The 21,880-nt window shown below is 37.1% G+C and overlaps 1 protein-coding gene across 4 annotated transcripts in view; it reads right to left on the reverse strand.

The window, feature by feature from the left end:
• USP34 (ubiquitin specific peptidase 34) overlaps positions 1-21,880 on the reverse strand; it is a 229,438-nt gene that overhangs the window by 182,167 nt on the left and 25,391 nt on the right. For all 4 annotated transcript variants that reach the window (XR_001918813.1, XM_018055392.1, XM_018055394.1 and 1 more), the window contains exon 2: positions 9,070-9,157. Coding sequence is in view for 3 of the 4 variants with exons in the window: in XM_018055392.1 (XP_017910881.1) it covers positions 9,070-9,157 (88 nt within the window). In the remaining variant the exon portion in view is untranslated. The remainder of the gene's footprint in view (positions 1-9,069; positions 9,158-21,880) is intronic.

Raw genomic sequence — 21,880 nt, forward strand, 5'->3', positions numbered from 1 at the left:
GTTTCAGATCAGTAAAGCCAAACAGTGAGTCAAATTTACTTTAAAAATTCACTGTCAGGAATGGACCTAGAAATTATCATACTAAGTGAAGTAAATCTGACAGAGAAAGACAAATATCATATGATAATCTCTTATATGTGAAACCTGAAAGGAAAAAAAAAAAGATACAAATGAACTTATTTACAAAACAGACTCAGACTTCAAAAACAAATTTATGGTTGCCAAAGAGGAAAGGTAGGGGGGAGGGATAATTTAGGAACTTGGTATTAACATATATATACTACTATATATAAAACAGATAATCAACAAAGACCTACTATACAGCACAGCGAACTCTACTCAATATTCTGTAATAACCTATGTAGGAAAAGAATCTGAAAAAGAATAGGTATGTGTGTAACTGAGTCACTTTGCTATACACCTGAAACTAACATGGTAGATCAACTAAACTCTAGTATACAATAAAATTAAGAAATAATAAAATTAAAATTCACTACCATGATATGAGCAATAACTGACTAGGAAACCAATCGTAAAATACTAAATTGATATATGAACAAAGTAACAAACTGGATCCAGGTCCTTACAGATGTAAAATATACACATTCAAGGAGAGTTGAGGATCTAAGTGAATACGCACACACAAACACATGTCTTTAAAATAATTATATACTGTAATATAATTATATAAATTATATACTGTACTGCCTACTCAATTCTGAGACGTCTACGTATCTCAATTCTCAATTCAGCATGTCTCTCTGTATCCACACCCACAAAACAAGGAGGGAAAAAAATTTAGTTTAAAACAAAAACATCACTTTTTCAGTTAAGCCCAATCTGATTTTATAAATAAACTTATTTCTTCTATGTTGTAAATCACACTACAAATATACATAAGAAAAAAATCATTAAAGGGATAATGGAAGAAAAGATGACAGCAAGAAATTCTGGATGATAGAAAAGGGCAGAAAAATAAGTAACTATGTTCCAAATAAACAAACTTACAAGGGGCCACAGGAGAAAACTATCAGCAAAAAGATTCACCCCACAGAACACTGGAAAAGCTCAGTACTGAAGAGCTTCAAACATCCCAGAAGGCAGAAATAAAGCATAATAGGAAATAGGACTAAATGAAAGGTACTGTTAAAACCTGCAGGCTCCCATTCCAGACAGCAAGAATACTACCCCTACCTGACCCAGGAAACGAAGAAATTCTTCCTGTACATAAAATGAACAAGATAAACTCAGGAACATAAGATACTGAAGAAGATAGAGATATAAGAAAATGAAAGTGAGAATTCTGTAAAATTATGACTGAATGGTGAACCTCCCTCAAGTATCCTTCTCTGCCCAACAATCAGATTAATGTATCTCAAGGGGAAAGACTTAGAAAATGTGGACAATGCAAGAGAAAAAGCCTATAATAAAGTCTGCTCAACATTTTACCACATCATACACTACAGGCCAAAATCTGAGACACCCCATTCACACAGAACTTGCAATCTATTTTTCAGTGGCCCTCTCTTAACTATGAAAAGATAGCCACGGATACTAAGACTTTCCAGGAAAAACTGTGTCACTAAAAACAGATGAAAGCAAACGGAAGAAATTTAGAAGAAACAGATAAAACACAGCAAGAAAAAAGGTTTTAATTTATATCCTCAGAGAAGTGAAAGATACTCAATTACCGAAACAGAATACTGTTAAAAAATGCATTCCAGTTACAAAACAGAGCCATTTAATGTGTACAGATGTGCACTATATAGCTTTTGCTTATATACCATTCACAATTTAAAAAGAAATTAAAATTATATCAATTTGTAAAATTCAATAGAAGATCCAGAGGTAAAACTGGAGAAATCTCCCAGAAAGTAGACTAGATAAAGAAAAACAATAGGGAGAAAAAGAAAAACTATCAATCAAGGAGGTATAATTACTGACTGATATTAGCAAGAAGACAGCAGAAAATACAGAGCTAAGGAAACTGAAATTAAAATAAACTTCAGAACTGAAAAGCCTCCAGAATACATATCATCATGAAATTTCTGAAGCCAAGGAGGGATAAAGATCCTAAAAGCTTGCAGGAAGACTGGAAAGAGTGACATGGAAAAGCTCAGGAAATAAAAACAGTGCATACTTCCTCAAAGTAGTTCTAAGAGATAAAATACAATGGAATAACACTTTCAATATTCTGAGAGATAATTTTCTATCTAGTATTCTATATCTAACAAAAGTTATCAACAAAATAAAAGTAAGGGCAGAAGAGACACTTCTTTTTTAGGCCACAAAGGTCTAAAAACCATTTATGTCCCTGGTAATTTTTCTCAGAAAACACATCATCCAAACAAAACAAAGAAGTAAACTAATAAAGATGGCATGCAATCCACGATACTAGAGATCCAATACAATAGAAAAGCAAAAGAAATTTCAAGGATGATCTAAAGAGCAGATAGCTGTTTCAGTAACCCTAATGAGAAATCAATACAGACTGGAGTAGGAAGATGAAGTCCAAAGGAGACGGAGAGAAGGAAAGAAATAACAGATCACTTAATGATGTATAAAATATAAAAGCTAGCACTAAGAAAGGCTGTAGATTTGGGGGAATAAGCAATTCCCACCTAGAAAATTAATCAAATGAAAACAAGCCACTAAACTCAATGAAACAAAGAATAACAAAAGAAAAACAACAATTTATATCTTTTAAGATATAAAGTGAAGCACAGAAATCTTTCTTGGCAATCACTGAGCAATGTGAATGAGAAGTCAAGTAGGTCTTAGAAAGCATCACTATGAACAAAGCTAGTGGAGGTGATGGAATTCCAGTTGAGCTATTTCAAATCCTGAAAGATGATCCTGTGAAAGTGCTGCACTCAATATGCCAGCAAATATGGAAAACTCAGCAGTGGCCTCAGGACTGGAAAAGGTCAGTTCTCATTCCAGTCCCAAAGAAAGGAAATGCCAAAGAATGCTCAAACTACTGCACAATTGCACTCAACTCACATGCTAGTAAAGTAATGCTCAAAATTCTCCAAGCCAGGCTTCAGTAGTACGTGAACCATGAACTTCCTGATGTTCAAGCTGGTTTTAGAAAAGGCAGAGGAAACAGAGATCAAATTGCCAACATCCACTGGATCATGGAAAAAGCAAGAGAGTTCCAGAAAAACATCTATTTCTGCTTTATTGACTATGCCAAAGCCTTTGACTGTGTGGATCACAATAAACTATGGAAAATTCCGAAAGAGATGGGAATACCAGACCACCTGACCTGCCTCATGAGAAACCCATATGCAGGTCAGGAAGCAACAGTTAGAACTGGACATGGAACAACAGACTGGTTCCAAATAGGAAAAGGAGTACGTCAAGGCTGTATCTTGTCACCCTGCTTTTTTAACTTATATGCAGAGTACATCATGAGAAACGCTGGACTGGAAGAAACAAAAGCTGGAATCAAGATTGCCGGGAGAAATATCAATAACCTCAGATATGCAGATGACACCACCCGTTATGGCAGAAAGTAAAGAAGAACTAAAAAGCCTCTTGATGAAAGTGAAAGTGGAGAGTGAAAAAGTTGGCTTAAAGCTCAACGTTCAGAAAACGAAGACCATGGCATCCGGTCCCATCACTTCATGGGAAATAGATGGGGAAACAGTGGAAACAGTGTCAGACTTTATTTTGGGGGCTCCAAAATCACTGCAGATGGTGACTGCAGCCATGAAATTAAAAGACACTTACTCCTTGGAAGGAAAGTTATGAGCAACCTAGATACATTTTCAACAGCAGAGACGTTACTTTGCCAACTAAGGTCCGTCTTGTCAAGACTATGGTTTTTCCTGTGGTCATGTATGGATGTGAGAGTTGGATTGTGAAGAAGGCAGAGCGCCGAAGAATTGATGCTTTTGAACTGTGGTGTTGGAGAAGACTCTTGAGAGTCCCTTGGACTACAAGGAGATCCAACCAGTCCATTCTGAAGGAGATCAGCCCTGGGATTTCTTTGGAAGGAATGATGCTAAAGCTGAAACTCCAGTACTTTGGCCACCTCATGAGAAGAGTTAACTCATTGGAAAAGACTTTGATGCTGGGAGGGATTGGGGGCAGGAGGAGAAGGGGACGACCCAGGATGAGAGGGCTGGATGGCATCACTGACTCGATGGACCTGAGTCTGAGTGAACTCCGGGAGTTGGTGATGGACAGGGAGACCTGGCGTGCTGCGATTCGTGAGGTTGCAGAGTCGGACACGACTGAGCGACTGAACTGAATTGAGCAATTATTTTCATTTTTAGAACTACCTCAAGAACTGACATAACTATATTAAGAGGATGGGGAAGGTTAAGTGGGTAAAACCATTATGCATCAGAAAAGGAAGTTCACAAATTATATCTAAATTAATAAAGCAATAGCATTATGATTTTTAATATAACTGAAATATAATTATTATTTCAGAAAATAAGTTAATGTCAAAACCAACATTTTAAACAGTTGAAAACAGAAACAGAGCTGAGAAGACAGGAGACAATGGACTTTTTTACAGGCCTTTTCCTCCCATTTTATTTTTTAAAGTCTACACATATTGCTTTGTATTTATTTGTACGCCAAAATCATACATTACCTTTGACTACCTGAGCTTATGCTATTTTATTCTCAGTCCTACACCTATTACTACCAGCCTGATAAGACTTTATTACTTAAGCAGAGTTTTGTGCTGCCTATACGAGTGGAGTACGGTTACACTTAAGAACACACAATGAAAAAAATTTCTAAATGATAACATAAAATGCATGTGTGCTCAGTCACTTCAATCATATCTGACTCTCTGTGACCCTATGGGCTGTAGCCCACCAGGCTTCCTCTGTCCATGGAATTCTCCAGGCAAGAATCCTGGAGTGGGTTACCATTTCTTACTCCAGGGAATCTTCCCAACCCAGGGATCGAACCCATGTCTCCTGCATTACAGGTGGATTCTTTGTCCATTGAGCCACTTGGGAAGCCCCCAACATAAAATACGTAGCATTAATTAATATAATAAACATACTAACTACACATTCATGAGGAAGCTATATGTCAAAATCAAATTATTTCAACCTGGATTCCATAATTTGATCTAACAAATATTCCAACAGATCTAACATTTTCCTGGCCTGGTACTGCTAAACATGAGAAAGAACTGTTCATCTATAGTATCCAACCTTAGCAAAAGCTTATTTATGAGCTAATTTCTGAAAAGCACTACTTTGAATAGTGGTCAATATCAATATCCCACTGGCCACATTTCTTAATGCCAAAATAAAGACTAAACTCTTAAATAGTGGAGAATATACATTAACCTATTCAAAAGCAGTAGTATCTAAAAAACATTCTAAAACAGTTTTAAAATAAAGTTGATTGAAACAATGAAAATAAGCAATAGCCTCAAATATTTATTAAGTAACAAATGACAAATAAGAAAGGTACAATTTTTAGCCTGAAAATACAAAGAATCACCCCCTACCTAGCACTCAGAATTCTTTCAGGGGAGAAATAAGATTAGAAAGTAGACAAGCAGGAGACAATGAGGAAACTTGAATGGCTACTAAGGCATCTGGCAAGATATAATAAGCCTATTTTATAATAGGCTTTAAACAAGTCAAAAAAAAAAAAAATCTAGCAGCAATTCCAACAAGAAGGATTTTGCCTTGTAGGATCAATGCCTTCATCATTAATGACATTTCCTTTCAGATCCATATATGCTCTTTTCCAAATTTATATTCTTAAATTTATTCTAATATTCTCTCCCCGTTCTCTGAGAATTCATTTTATTTCCCATTTCATTCCAGTTTCCCATTCCAATAGTGATAAAATAATGATAATCTGTTAAAGTAACATACATAAATAACTTATTAAATCTTACAAAGAAGTGACAGCTATATTACTGTGATGAAACAATTAAAAATGATGACGAAATAAGGATGACACAGTCATTCTGTTGTGCACCTGAAACTACCACAACATTGTTAACCGATTATATAAAAGTTTAAAAGAATATTTGATGATAGAGACTGACCACAGTTCACATGAAAAAAATTAGATTATAAAAGATACAGTTTTATAATCATATTTTTGTAAAACTTTAAACTGTACTGTTTCCAATCTTACACCAAGGTTATGACAAAAAAATTTACCAGTTGTTAATTTGGTGACGGCATATTTTTCTTTTAAATTTTGATCGTCTGTATTTTCTAAAAAGATTTTCACAGTAAGTATATCCTTTAAACAGGAGCAATATTATAAAATATTAAGGCCTTCAAAATTTATATAAATATTAAACTTTTAACATACTGTGTTTTCAAGTAAACATTCTCTTTCACCTATATCCTGGCCAATCAATGTATCAGAAAAGAGATTCTTCATCATTCATAATCTTATGAAAGTTAACACTTTTCTCCCAGAAAACCTATAAAGAACATTTTGTATGAGATGTCATGGGTCCATTTGCGCACGAAGTTACACTGATGGATCTTCCATGGTCATGAGCCACCAAGTTAAGAATTTTAGTAAATTCAGTTCAGTTGCTCAGTCGTGTCCAACTCTTTGCGACCCCACGAATCGCAGCACGCCAGGCCTCCCGGTCCATCACCATCTCCCGGAGTTCACTTAGACTCACGTCCATCGAGTCCGTGATGCCATCCAGCCATCTCATCCTCTGTCGTCCCATTTTCCTCCTGCCCCCAATCCCTCCCAGCATCAGAGTCTTTTCCAATGAGTCAACTCTTCGCATGAGGTGGCCAAAGTACTGGAGTTTCAGCTTTAGCATCATTCCTTCCAAAGAACTAACTTTGTCTTATTAGTAGCCAATTATTCCCTACAAGAACCACAATCTTAACCTAAGCAACAATATTTTTTGATGCCCTAGAGAGAAAAGGAGCAGGAAGGGCAGAGCAGGCGAATAGGCAACAACTTTTACTATACAGCACTGCAATCCAACTGGATGTTTCACTGTCACTTCTCTATCAGTATGAACGATTAAAAGTGTAATATTCTACTTTTTGGTACTTTTTACTATCAGCTAAATAACTATCGCTACTTATCAACATGTGAACAGCATTATAAATATGACAAACTGTTTTCCAATTTGACATTTCAATTCTTTAGCTTATGTACCTCTTCAACATACATTTCATTTTCTAAAATAAGTTTTAACAATTTTAATTAAAATGAGTGTTTAATTAAGTTCCTTTGTTTAGATACTGTACTAAGTATCTTGTTTCTTCAACTTCATGAAGACAGTAGTAGCTTTATTATTACTCATTTCACAAGTAAGGAAGTAAGAGTTTACAGAAGTTAGCTAATTTGTCATAATAACCTAGTATACAGGTGATGGAGGACTGGAAGCCACATCTACCTGGCTCCAAGACCACACTCTTAACCACTATATTCCGGAACAGCATCAGATAAAAGGCAGAGTCTCTACAATGAGAGCTACAAATTACTGCCTAAAACTGTACATATCAAAATTTCATTTATATTTTCATTCCCAATCCACAGACTCCAAGTTAAAGTTTCCTGATACAAGGATTAGGAGCATACATCTAGGATAAATGTGAACTAGGAAAGGACTCATTCAGCTCCACTGATAACTAATGGTGAGGTGCCAGGAAAATGGTAATTCTCTGAATTTCATTCTATTTAGTGGCACCCTTATAGATTCTGAAATCAGGAATAAGATTTTATCCCAGTAAGTAACACGTTCCTACCGAGCTATAGCTGCAATAAATTCAAAATTATGACTCAAATGTATCATTTCTCAGCAAATACTTTAGATTCTTAATGTTAATTTAAAATCATTAGTATTACAAAATATCCAATCCCATCCTATCCTACCCATAATGAAAGGGACAAACAGCAAGCTTAAGTCAAAAGAAACTCAGGTCAATGACACTCAGCAAAGAGATGCCCAATAATAATGGCACTTATGTTTTAAAATCTACAATCTTTTTGGAACAAATACAAGCATCGCTTCATTGACAAGAGAGAAAGAGAAAACACAGGATAAAGGGATGTTACTATAAAGCAAATGCTGTTTGAAATTAAACTATTCTGACAAACTCCATGATCAGTCTGTTACCTCATGACATTCACTTATGTTATTACTGTATTTAATGTGTTCATTAATCACTGCACACAATGCTTCAAACATTTTCTTTTCCCAGAAAATTTCAGAAGAGCTAAGAATCTTTAAACATATATGTACATAGGTAAAAGAATTTTTTAGCCATGGCCAGCTAAACTCATGTCGAGGAACAGTAATTTGCAAATCCCTGCTATTCACTGTGGATATATTGACTGTTCTGTACAATTTTATTCTCTCTCTATATATATATATGAAATTTTAAAATTAACCCAATATACATATTTATTATGGAAGGAACAAATAGAAAGTAGCTTCCAGAATGGTCAAAGTGTCCTCTACTATAATACTGTTTTAAAAGATTAAGTTTGTTATAATCTCTAGCTATGACATGATTGTTCAGTCTCTCAAAATAATTATTTTTTACCATTTCAATCATTTCCATGTTTCTAAGTAATGACAGAATCATTCTCAGATTTTTAACAATTCATGTTTTAAAAACAAAACCATGAATGATCCCAAGAATAACTGGAGAAGATTTAATATTGATAAACTGTGATTTAATGACAAAAGGTATATAAACCAAAACCCTAAAGAAAAAATTTGATGACAATGTTAATTTAAAATATAACAAGGGGGAATTCCCTGGCGGTCTAGTACTTGAGCTTCCACTGCAGGGGTACAGGTTCAATCCCTGGTCAGGGAACTAAGATTCCATAAGCCCTGCAGCATGGCCTAAATGAATTAATGAAGCTTTTTTAAAAAAAAGAATATAACTAAAAATTCCCTGGCAATCCAGTGGTTAGAACTCCATACTTTCACTGCCAAGAGTGAAAGTAAATCCCTGGTTGGGGAACTAAGATAATATAAGCCACGTGGGTGTGACCAAAAAAAAAAAAAAAATTAAAATATAAAATAAAATACAACTCACAAAGTTAGTCTTCAAAGTACTTAAAGACACATACCTCTGTGTCCAGGAATTGATATAAGCAAATATTTTGAGAGTATGTTCCTTTCTGAGCTGCAGTCCATCACCACCTTCTATATCAGATACTGAAAGAAAGTAGAAAAAGTAACTTTTAAATTATGAGAAAAACAATGTTAAATCAATATTAAAGTCAAGAGGGACTTCCCTGGTAGTCCAATGGCTAAGATTCCATGCTCCCACTGCAAGATACACAGGTTCAATCCCTGGTCAGGGAACTAAGATCCTGCATGCTACACACAGTGGCCAAAAAAAAAAGCCATACTTAAAAAAAATTAGATTTACAAATATTTCACATAATTTGTTTTTGCTTTCACTAAAGAAAATAGATCTGTTTAATTAATGACTAATATGATGCTTTGTCCCACAAAGTCTCAGAAAAACTCAATAATTAGAAACATTGAGTACTTCTAAAAGGAGGAATATAAGTGAGGCTAAAAACTAGCAGAGTCTTATTAAGAAGCAGTTAAATCCCCATACCCTTCACTGCCCTCCCACCCCACACACCTTTGTGTGTGTGTGCAAGCGCACGCGCACACACACACACACGCACCCACGCACGCACACACACGACCTCCAAAAGTTTCTCTGGAGATGTTGAACCAGAAAGAGAGCTTGGTTTTCAACATTCAGAGAGCTGAAAGCCAAGAGTATCATACTGAAAACATTTAATCTCTCTGTACAAGCATTCCCTACTATGTAATGTAAACATTGCTATGAATCCTCATATAATATAAAATCTTACAATAAAGAAAATGAGACTAACAATAAAATGTTACAAGCAGACTACTCAAAACCTATGAAACTATAACCAGAGCACTGATAAAAACCAGTAACTAGTCTGATTTAAGCTTTTTTTAAAAATACAAGCACAGTTAAATCCATTGGCATTTGCGCTAACTAGTGTCAATCAACATTCTTCAGCTTTAAACCATGAGATTCATGCTTCATCTTTTGATATTAAAGTGCTTGAGGACATTCAATTCTAACAAAGATCATTTCCAAAAAATTAAAGATCCAATATAATCATTCTCATGAATCTATCCTTTTTTTATGACTTTGCATCTCCACACAGCTCTACAAAGTAGAAAATACAGGGGTTCTTGAAGGCAATAAAGCAATCACATGCACAAGAAGGCATTTTTGAGGAATGTCAGCTTTGTTACTCTTTTTTCATATATTACTAGTGCCTTATCTTTAATCACAAGAAACCTTGCATGAATTACTATAAAACAATGTGATGGCAGAAAATCTCATATGAACTAGTAAGATGTCCCATTACACTAGTATCTTTCCACTATTTACCAACTGTGTATGGCTTAACTTTCATTTGTAAAAATAAAAACCTCTCCCTATTCTAGATCAGACTATATACATTTGACTGTGTGGATCACAATAAACTGTGGAAAATTCTGAAAGAGATGGGTATATCAGACCACCTGACCTGCCTCTTGAGAAATCTGTATGCAGGTCAAGAAGCAACAGTTAGACCTGGACATGGACCAACAGACTGGTTCCAAATCAGGAAAGGAGTACATCAAGGCTGTATATTGTCATCCTGCTTCTTTAACTTATACGCAGAGTACATCATGAGAAACATTGGACTGGAAGAAACACAAACTGGAATCAAGATTGCCAGGTGAAATATCAATAATCTCAGATATGCAGATGACACCACCCTTACGGCAGAAAGTGAAGAAGAACTAAAGAGCCGCTTGATGAAAGTGAAAGTGGAGACTGAAAAAGTTGGCTTAAAGCTCAACATTCAGAAAACTAAGATCATGGCATCTGGTCCCATCACTTCATGGCAAATAGATGGGTAAACAGTGGAAACAGTAGCTGACTTTATTTTGGGGGGCTCCAAAATCACTGCAGATGGTGACTGCACCCATGAAATTAAGATGCCTGCTCCTTGGAAGAAAAGTTATGACCAACCTAGATAGCATATTAAAAAGCAGAGACGTTACTTTGCCAACAAAGGTCCATCTAGTCAAAGCTATGGTTTTTCCAGTAGTCATGTAAGGATCTGAGAGTTGGACTATAAAGAAAGCTGAGCGCCAAAGAATTGATGCTTTTGAACTGTGGTGTTGGAGAAGATTCTTCAGAGTCCCTTGGACAGCAAGGAGATCCAACCAGTCCATCCCAAGGGAAATCAGTCTTGAATACTCATTGGAAGGACTGAATCTGAAGCTGAAACTCCAATACTTTGGCCACCTGATGCAAAGAACAGACTCACTTGAAAACACTCCTATGCTGGGAAAGACTGAAAGCAGGTGAACGGGACAACAGAGGATGATCAAATGGTTGGATGGCATCACCAATCAATGGACATGAGTTTGAGTAAATTTTGGGAGTTGGTAAGGGACAGGGAAGCCTGGCACACTGCAGTCCATCAGGTTCCAAAAATTAGATACAAATAAATAGAAGTCTCATATCCACGGAACTTTTAACATCATTAAATGTCAACACTGCCCAAAGTGATCTATACAGTCAATACAATCCCAACCAAAATCCCAACAATGTTTTTGCAGAAACAGAAAATTCTACTCTTAAATTTATATAAAATTTCAAAGGATCCCAAATAGCCAAAACAATTTTGTGAAACAAGAACAAAGATGGAAGGCTCAAATCTCATGATTTCAAAACAAAGTACACAAATAAAAAACCACAATGAGCTAGCCCTTCACACCCATTAAGATGGCTACTATTGGGCTTCCCTGGTGCTGCTGCTGCTAAGTCACTTCAGTCGTGTCCGACTGTGCAACCCCATAGACAGCAGCCTACCAGGCTCCTCCGTCCATGGGATCTTCCAGACAAGAGTACTAGAGTGGGTTGCCACTGCCTTCCCCACTTCCCTGGTGGCTTAGTGGTAAAGAACTGTCTCACAATGCAGGAGACACAGGTTTGATCCCTGGTCCAAGAAGACCCCACATCAATCTCTGGTCCAGGAAGATCCCATATGCCACAGAGCAACTAAGCCCGTGCACCACAACTACTGAGCCTGTGCTCTAGAGCCTGGGAGCCACGACTACTGAGCCCAAGTGCTGCAACTACTGAAGCCCATGCATCCTAGAGTTCATGCTCTTCAACAAGAGAAGCCACTGCAATGGGAAGCCCATGCATGCCCACTGGAGAGTAGCCTCTGCTCGCCACCAGAGAAAAGCCAAGAGCAACGAAGACCCAGCACAACCATTGAATAATTTTTTTTTAAAGATAGCTACTATTAAAATATCATAAAATAACAGATATAGATGAGGATGTGGAGAAACTGAAACCCATGAGCAATGCTGGTGCGAATACTAAATGGTGTGACCACTATGGAAAAGAATACAGTACTTCCTCAAAAGATTTCAAAAAGAATTACCATGTGATTCAGCAATTCCACTTCTGGGTATATATAAAAGAATTGAAAACTGAACCTCAAAGAGATAGTTGTACACCTACGTTTCTATCAGCATTATTCACAATAGGCAAGAGATAGAAGTAACCCAAATGTATACAAACAGATGAATAAGCAAAAGGTCCTGCATACATACAGAGGAATGCTATTTAGCCTTAAAAAGGATGAAAATCCCATCACATGCTACAACATGAATGAGCCTTGAAGACATCATGCTAAGTAAATAAGCCAGGCACAGAAAGACAAAACACTGTTGATTCTACTTATAAAAGATCTTGAGTAATCAAATCCACCAAAAACAAAGTAGAATGGTGGTTGTCAGTAGGAGATGGAAGTGAGAAATTGTTTAATGGGTATAGCGTTTCAGTTTTCAAGATGAAAGAGTTCTGAGGATCTGTTGCATAACAATGTGAATATTCTTAACACTAAATCATACACTTAGAAATGGTTCAGTTCAGTTCAGTTGCTCAGTCGTGTCCGACTCTTTGTGACCCCACGAATCGCAGCACGCCAGGCCTCCCTGTCCATCGCCAATTCCCAGAGTTCACTCAGACTCACGTCCATCGAGTCCGTGATGCCATCCAGTCATCTCATCCTCTGTCGTCCCCTTCTCCTCCTGCCCCCAATCCCTCCCAGCATCAGAGTCATTTCCAGTGAGTCAACTCTTCGCATGAGGTGGCCAAAGTACTGGAGTTTCAGCTTTAGCATCATTCCTTCCAAAGAAATCCCAGGGTTGACCTCCTTCAGAATGGACTGGTTGGATCTCCTTGCAGTCCAAGGGACTCTCAAGAGTCTTCTCCAACACCACAGTTCAAAGGCATCAATTCTTTGGCTCTCAGCCTTCTTCACAGTAAGATGAAATAAACAAGTTCCTACTGTACAGCACAGAGAACTCTATTCAATATCTTGGAATAACCCATCATGAAAAAAAATATATATATATAAACAAGTCACTTTGCTGTACACCAGGAGCTAACACATTATAAATGAAGTGCACTCCAGTATTTTTTTTCAATAGCTAAGATGAGAAAATTTGTTATGCGTTTTCTACAATAAAAAAAGAAAACAGAGAAGCCCAAACTTCAGTTTAAAAGAAGCCACTGATCTTTACCAATCAAAGATCCATTAAAGTCCAGAATATAATAAATATAGGAAAGAAGGAAGGCAACTTTAAGAAATCCTTCCGCCATTTCCTATAGAAGAGAAACTGTATTTCAACTCTCAGGGGACAACCACCCAGACAGCTAAGAGGGACTGATGGATTGTCACACAGATCTAAAGAACACCAAAAATAATAGCCCAAGAGAAAAGATCAAAGTGGAATTCGAAACATTAAGGCTGGGTAATCAGACATCCCTCAAAAGCAAGAAAGTTCAGTAACTGAAAGAAATGTACCCAACTGACACAATGTGTGAGGTAGCAGGGCAGAAATAAGGTGAGAAGTAAATGGTTCTCATCACTTAAGATTTAAATAGAAAATGCTCGTGAAAACTTCAAGACCACAAATGGACATTATGATAATATGATGGCAAGCAGAATCCCAAAGGGAAACACAGGAGGACAGGAGGCATTAACCCACAAATCTAGTAAGAAACCATTAGTAGATATGACCAAGATCCTACCCCAAGCAAAGGGTAAATATTCCCATACACAATCTCACAATTATCAGATGAAAAACTTCATGACCACTACCAGGCCAAAAGTGCTGAACACAACCTCATATACTTCTTACAAGCCAGTAAGAAGGGTACAAAAGTCCCCTACATATGAACCTTCAAGTTGCAAACATTCAAAGATGTGAACATGTGTTTGCATGCCCAATCACCCAAGTTAATTCACGTGCCTCACGTACAATGACATGCAAGCATCCTCTACAAGTGGTTGTCCTTGTGTACTTTATTATACATACAGTACTGTATAGAATATGGTAGTACTCTACCATCTCTCATCTCCTCTCCCTCCCACAGTCAGCAACTCTTTCTATTCACTCAATGCCAGCCCCTGTGTACCAGCTGTTATACTATACTACTGTACTCTTCAAGGTATGGTGAAGTGAAGTGAAGTTGCTCAGTTGTGTCCGACTCTTTGCGACCCCTTGGACTGGAGCCTACCAGGCTCCCCTGTTCACGGGATTTTCCAGGCAATAGTACTAGAGTGGACTGCCACTTCCTTCTCCAGCAGATCTTCCCGTCCAGGGATCGAACCTGGGTCTCCCACATTGTAGACAGACACTTTACCGTCTGAGCCACCACTGTACTTGAAATTAAAATTTAAAAGATTAAAAATGTTTTAGTTTTTGTCTTGTATGTATTATTTCTGTGAAAAGAGTCAAATCTATTATAATACAGTACTATATATATGTTGGAGGAGATCCAACCAGTCCATTCTAAAGGAGATCAGTCCTGGGTGTTCATTGGAAGGACTGATGCTAAAGCTGAAACTCCAGTACTTTGGCCACCTCATGCGAAGAGTTGACTCATTGGAAAAGACTCTGATGCTGGGAGGGATTGGGGGCAGGAGGAGAAGGGGACGACAAAGGATGAGATGGATGGACTCGGTGGACATGAGTTTGAGTGAACTCCAGGAGTTGGTGATGGACAGGGAGGCCTTGCGTGCTGCAGTTCATGGGGTTGCAAAGAGTCGGACACAACTGAGCAACTCAACTGAACTGATATGGCTGATTGTATTAGTTGGGTACCTAGGTTAACTTCATTGGACTTAAAAACACACTCTTGGAATGAAACTCATTTGTACGTAGAAGACAGCATACTCTCAGCAAAGTCCCAAAAGAATGGTACATGCAAGAAGCTAGGCCCTATCCAGAACCCTAGCCAGCACCAAGGTTAGCCACAGAGACCTACGCAGGTGAGTAAAATGGTTAAAATAAGTATAAACAACCCAGGAGACCAGAACCAGCTAGCACACCTAGCCTGAGTTGTTCCTTGGGTATACAGAAATTACAACTAATGCATCATTTTAAAACGTGGAATAATACATATTCACCGATCTTTAGACATAGGACCTTTTCTTAGGATTTTGGTTCAATGACTGGAGTTCTGCATCTTTTATTTCAAAAGAATAAAAGCAGTACACTGGGTATCATTTCCATTTCGGCTATTACAGTAATTTAAACACTTAATTTGCAAAGCAGTCTAAATATAGAATACTTCCTACACTTTTAAAACATTTCCCAACCTATTTGAACAATACCTAGTTCAAAAGAACTTTTTTAGTACAACTCATCATCACTAACTCTTTCCAACTTTTTTTTTCTTAACCTAACAAGCAGGAAATGGAAACAAAGTCTTGGAAAGGATTCAGGAAAGTTCCCTAAAAGAAATAACTGAAAGATAGGAATTAGTAAAAAGGGAAGCAAGAAGGACAGTAGAAAAGGAATAAGGAGGAGGAGTGATGACAAAGAGGCTCACAGGGGATGGAATCCTAGTCAGAAGGATCATCATGTGCAAAGGAAAAGACATTTAAGAGAAACATTATGTACTAGATAACAGCTCAGTAAAGGGATGTGAAGATAAAGCTGTTGAGGCAGCTAATATATTATCTAAGGCTTGATGCACTAAATAATGTAACAAGATGCTATTAGAAAATTCTATCAACAATCATAAGTCATAAATTCTTTAAAACTGGTTGCCTTCAAGGTAAAGTGTTATCTACTTGACAGAGTTACAAACACATTTAAAAGACCATTCAAGGGGCCAATTAAGTGAATACAAGCCAATTAAAGAAAGGTACTACATAGTTATGAACTTGGATGAACTACTGACAAAATTTACCTTTTAATAAGTGTATTATTCTTTTGCACGTATTGGAAATTTTCCAAAGAAAATCTTAGTAAAATCTTCAGAGAAAAAAACTACATAGAGTAACACCACCACAGATTGAGAGGCAGACTTCTGACCAAAAGAAAAAGCTGTTCTTTAAAACATTAAAACGATGTTAAAATAATGGTTAATCTACCATTTTACACCCAAGTAAGCCTCAATCTAGAATTTGATACCAAGGGTAGACCTCAAGAGGAAGGGTGAAACAAAACTTTGGACAAATGTATTATATGTTTATCATTGATAGGTCATGAATAGAAAAATCAAATTTTAAAAAAACATTAAGAGGTACTTCCAAAGTGGGGGAAAAGGGAAAAAAGGAAAAGAATTTAAGAGCAAAAACCAAAAAAAAAAAAAGAAAAGAAAAGAAAAAAATCCCAAAAAAGGAAATAAGCACATGGGTAAATCTAACTAACCAAACTCATGAAAAATTAACAAATACTTATGACAGACTTTTCTTGATTTACAATGTGATTAAATAACTATAAACCCAGACTTTTCTTGATTTACAATGTGATTATATAACTATAAACCCATTGTAAGTTGAAAATACCAGAAATTGTGAAAATTCACTTATTACATCTAATCTACCAAGCATCATAGCTTAGCCTCACCTACCTTAAACATGCTCAGAACACTTATATTAGCCTACAGCTGGGCAAAATAATCTAACACAAAGCCTGTTTTACAGTAAACTGCTGAACCTCTCATGCAATTTATTTAATAATGTATTTAAAGTTAAAATCAGAGTGAATCTACGGGTACAAAATGGTAAGTATATCAGCTGTTTACCCTCAAGACTGCAAAGTTGACTGGGAGCAAGGTTGACTGCAAGCTATGGGGCTTACTGTTGCTGTCCATCCTCATACAAGAGTATCATACCCATATTGCTAGCCCAGGAAAAGACCAAAATTCAAAGTACAGTTTCCACTGAATGTACATCACTTTCTCACCATCACAAAGTTGCAAGTCAGGTACTATCTGTAGTTTGGGAGTCTTTAAAATCAACTGAAATACTAGATAACATAGAAGATGGCAGTGGCATTTTTAAACTGTTCTGAATTGATACATCTGAGCACATGAAAAGTTTAATTATAGATAAAAACAACAAAAAGCAAAACCTCAAAGGAACCACAAACCAGGAAAAGTCTCTACAAAACAGTGACCTCTCTGAGCTCAAAAAAACATTAGAAAAACTGAGTAAAGAGTATTTAAAAGGAAAAACTGATACACATCAGATTCAAATATACCACTGAAGTACTATGTTTTCTTATAAATAGACTGCAAAAAGTTTAAATAACACTTAGTATTGATAAACTCAAAAGAAAACATTTGTTGTTCAGTCGCTCAGTCATGTCCAGCTCTTTGCGACACCACAGGCTGCAGCATGCCAATCTTCCCTGTACTTCACCATCTCCCTGAGCTTACTCAAACTCATTTTCATTGAGCTGGTGATGCCATCCAACCATTTCATCCTCTGTCATCCCCTTCTCCTCCTACATACATACTTATGCTTTCATACATCAGTAAAAACGCGACAGTATTTATCAAAATGAAAAATACACTGATCCCCTGAGTACTACTTTAATCCTCCTTTTCTAACACACTTTTTCTCATCTAAAATAGCACCCAAGGATACTCAACTCAACACTGTTCTGAATATCAAAAGACTGGAAATAACCTAAAAGTCTACCAATACAAGTTAAATTCATCCTGACCATGGAAAACTATGCATCAGGAAAAAAAGAGGGTTCTCTTTATAAACCGATATAAAATAACTCCCCAAAAGTTAGGTGAATAAAAGTAAAAACATTACTTTTAATGACATAATTTTATAATAATCCTGAAAAAAAGAGGACCAATTTCAATCAGATGTTAAACGTTTTAAAGAATTCACTGTTTGAAACTGGTAAATAAAAGGAGAAAATTGAGAAATGTATCCTCCTTCCTGTACAAATAGTAATTCAAAGTAATAGGTACTAAAAGAAAGTCTCTCCTTATACAGACAGACCAGCTAGTTTAAAAAAAAAAAGACAAGATTAGAATATCACTATTTAGGGGCTTCCCTAGCAGCTCAATAGTAAAGAATCCACCTGCCACTGCAGAGGACACAGGTGTGATCTCTGATCCTGGAAGATCCCACATGCGCAGAGCAATTGAGCCTACGTGCCGCAACTATTGAGCCTGCGCACCCCAACTACGGAGCCTGTACTCAGGAGCTACAACTACTGAGCGCACATGCCACAGCTACCGAAGCCCCTACACCCGAGAGCCTGTGCTCCACAAGAGAAACCACTGCAATGAGAAGCCCACACACCACAACTAGAGTAGCCCTACTCTCTGCACCTAGAGAAAAACCTATGCAGCAAGAAAGACCCAACACAGCCAAAAATAATAAATAAAATTATTTTTAAAAAAAGAATATCACTATTTCACAACTACTGATGAAGTAAAAGATCTAGGCAATGGCTGCTGGCATTACAAAAAAAGCAACAACATGACATTATCTGCCTTCTGACAAAATACAACACATTCTATAAAATTCTTGCCAAGAAATCTAATCTAAATCTGATCCAGCCTCTAAATCTAATAATCAAATTATAAAAATAGAGGAGACAGGAAAAATGTTCAATAATTCCACAAGGATAATTGCAAGATCCAAAATGAAAAACCTTTATGGGTGGAATGATCCATGTAATCAGTAGTTTCTTCAACAGATAAATAACACGAACAAACAAACCAAAAAAAGGTTAACAAGGGTACCAGGAAACTAAAATAGTTTCAAGAAACAAATAAGCAAAACCACTAAGCTATCTGAGTGAGGAAGGACTCACAGAAAGCTGTCTTGGTCTGTCTGTATGTACACACACAATAAACACATCAGCAAGGCTGACTACAAACAGCAGGGCAACCAGAATCTATAGAATTAGTCCAGGCAGGTAGCCAATGAAGCAACAACAACAACAAAAACACAAAAAAGCAAAATAAATGAAAACTATGTCCCATCACTTCATGAAAGACAGATGGGGAAACAGTGGAAAACAGTGGCTGACTTTATTTTGGGGCTCCAAAATTACTGCAGATGGTGACTGTAGCCATGAAATTAAAAGACGCTTACTCTTGGAAGGAAAGTTATGACCAACCTAGATAGCATATTCAAAAGCAGAGACACTACTTTGCCAATAAAGGTCTGTCTAGTCAAGGCTATGGTTTTTCCAGTGGTCATGTATGGATGTGAGAGTTGGACTGTGAAGAAAGCTGAGCCCAGAGGAATTGATGCTTTTGAACTGTGGTGTTGGAGAAGACTCTTGAGAGTCCCCTGGACTGCAAGGAGATCCAACCAGTCCATCCTAAAGGAGATCAGTCCTGGGTGTTCAACGGAAGGACTGATGCTGAAGCTGAAACTCCAGTACTTTGGCCACCTCATGCAAAGAGCTGACTCACTGGAAAAGACCCTGATGCTGGGAAAGACTGAGGGCAGGAGAAGTGGATGACAGAGAATGAGGTGGTTAGATGGCATCACCAACTCAATGGACATGGGTTTGGGTGAACTCCAGGAGTTGGTGATGGACAGGGAGGCCTGGCGTGCTGCGGTTCATGGGGTCGCAAAGAGTCGGACACGACTGAGCAACTGAGCTGAACTGAAGCAGTCTTAAACTAGAAACAAACCACCTGTCCAAAGAAGAAAAAAATTATAGTTTTCTACTCAACAGTGAAAAGAAACAGACTACTGATACACTAATAAGCAACATGGGTAACTTACAATGATATACTAAATGAAAAAAAATGTCAGATACATAGAGAACACAGTTTATTTCCATTTTAATTAGTTATATTAATATTATACAAAAGACAAATCTAAGCTTGGGTTGTATAAGTACATCAGTAGATAGTGATGTCATCAAAATAGCAAAATGTTTTACCATGTTCCAAAGAACACTGATTTTGACAATCACCACAGACAACACTGCCTCTGTGGATGTCTAGGAGTACAGCAGAGAAGTTCTGACACACACACAAAAAATATCCAAGACTGGGACACACTTAAGAGATTAAGAGGAACAATTTCACTTTACCTGTGACACCCTTCCCCCAAGGCAGCACAGCACAGTGCCAAGAGAGATCTTGTCTGAAGATGCCCCAACCCCACATAAGCACCCAGCACTCTCCATGTACCTCACTCACACTCTCACCCTGTGGCTGGTCCCCTGACTGTACCCCTAAGGGCAGCAAAAGCAAGTCTTCACCGACAGTTGGTGAGCATGAACAAAAAGCTGTCCAGACTCTGCAGAAGTGGGAGAAAGTACTCAAACTTGAGAATTCAGCACAGGTGCAAGAAAAGCAAATGAAAGGCTGTCAGCACTCAACCTGGATTTGCATGATCAGGAGAGGATACACAATCTTAGAATTATGCTCCAAAAGAGAGTAAGAAATGAGGAGCAGACACATCACTTTAAAAGGTCTGAGAAAGCTTCACAATTCTTAACAGGGCTGACAAAAGACAAGCCTCTCCCAAAGCCTGTCAGAAAAAAACTGAAGATTACTTCTTCCCTATAGGCATAAACAGCAACTCAAGGCACCACAGAACATGAAAAATCAACATTAAACCACCAAGGGAACACAGTAATTTTCCAGTAACCAACTCTAAGGAAATGAGATCTGAAATTTTGTTAAATAAATAACTTAAAGATGTTTTAAGGAAGGTCGGTGAGCTACAAGAAAACCCAGAAAGACAATTTCAATGAAATCAGAAAATAATGCAAACAAAATGAGAAGTTAAAAGAAATTATAATAAAACAGAAACAAGCAAATACTCCAGGACTAAAAAATACAATGAATGAAATAAAAATGTGATGAGCATCAATGGCAGACTTGATTAAGAAGAAACTATGAAGTGGAAGACAGTTCAATTGAAATTATCCAATCAGAGGAGAACAAAAAAAGAAGAAAGAGTAAAGGAAGCCCACAGAAACTGGGATACAAATGAGAGAAACAATCTACGCAAAAAAATAGGGTAAAGGAGCAGTAGTTTACAAAGAAATAATGGCTGAGAACTGTCCAAATCTATAAACATATTTGGACCTCCATGGTTCATGAAGCTCATAATTCCTCAAAACTTTCAACTCAAAAAAAGATCTTTTCCCATACATATTATAATGAAATTACCTGAAAGAGAAAAAGAGTTTCCTCACAAAGGAACCCCCATAAGGCTATCGGTGGATTTCTCAGAAGAAACCTTACAAGTCCAGTAAGAATGGGATGATATATTCAAAGTGCTGAAAGAAAAAAATTGCCAACCAAGAAACCCAGAAAAGTTGTCCTTCAGAAATGAAGGCTTTTACTATAATATGGTGGTGTATCAATCAGTTAACTCTTAGCATAAAGGTTAAATGGCAAAACTGCTAAAAATAAATATAACTAAGATAATGTTAATGGACACCCGATATAAAAAGATGTAAACCTGATGTTTTCCTGAGTTTAAGCAAGCTCCAGGGGATGAGGGATAGGGAAGCCTGGCATGCTAGAGAACACAGGGTCACGAAGGGTCGGAC

Source organism: Capra hircus, chromosome 11, assembly GCF_001704415.2.
Source record: "Capra hircus breed San Clemente chromosome 11, ASM170441v1, whole genome shotgun sequence".
Lineage (NCBI taxonomy): Eukaryota > Metazoa > Chordata > Mammalia > Artiodactyla > Bovidae > Capra > Capra hircus.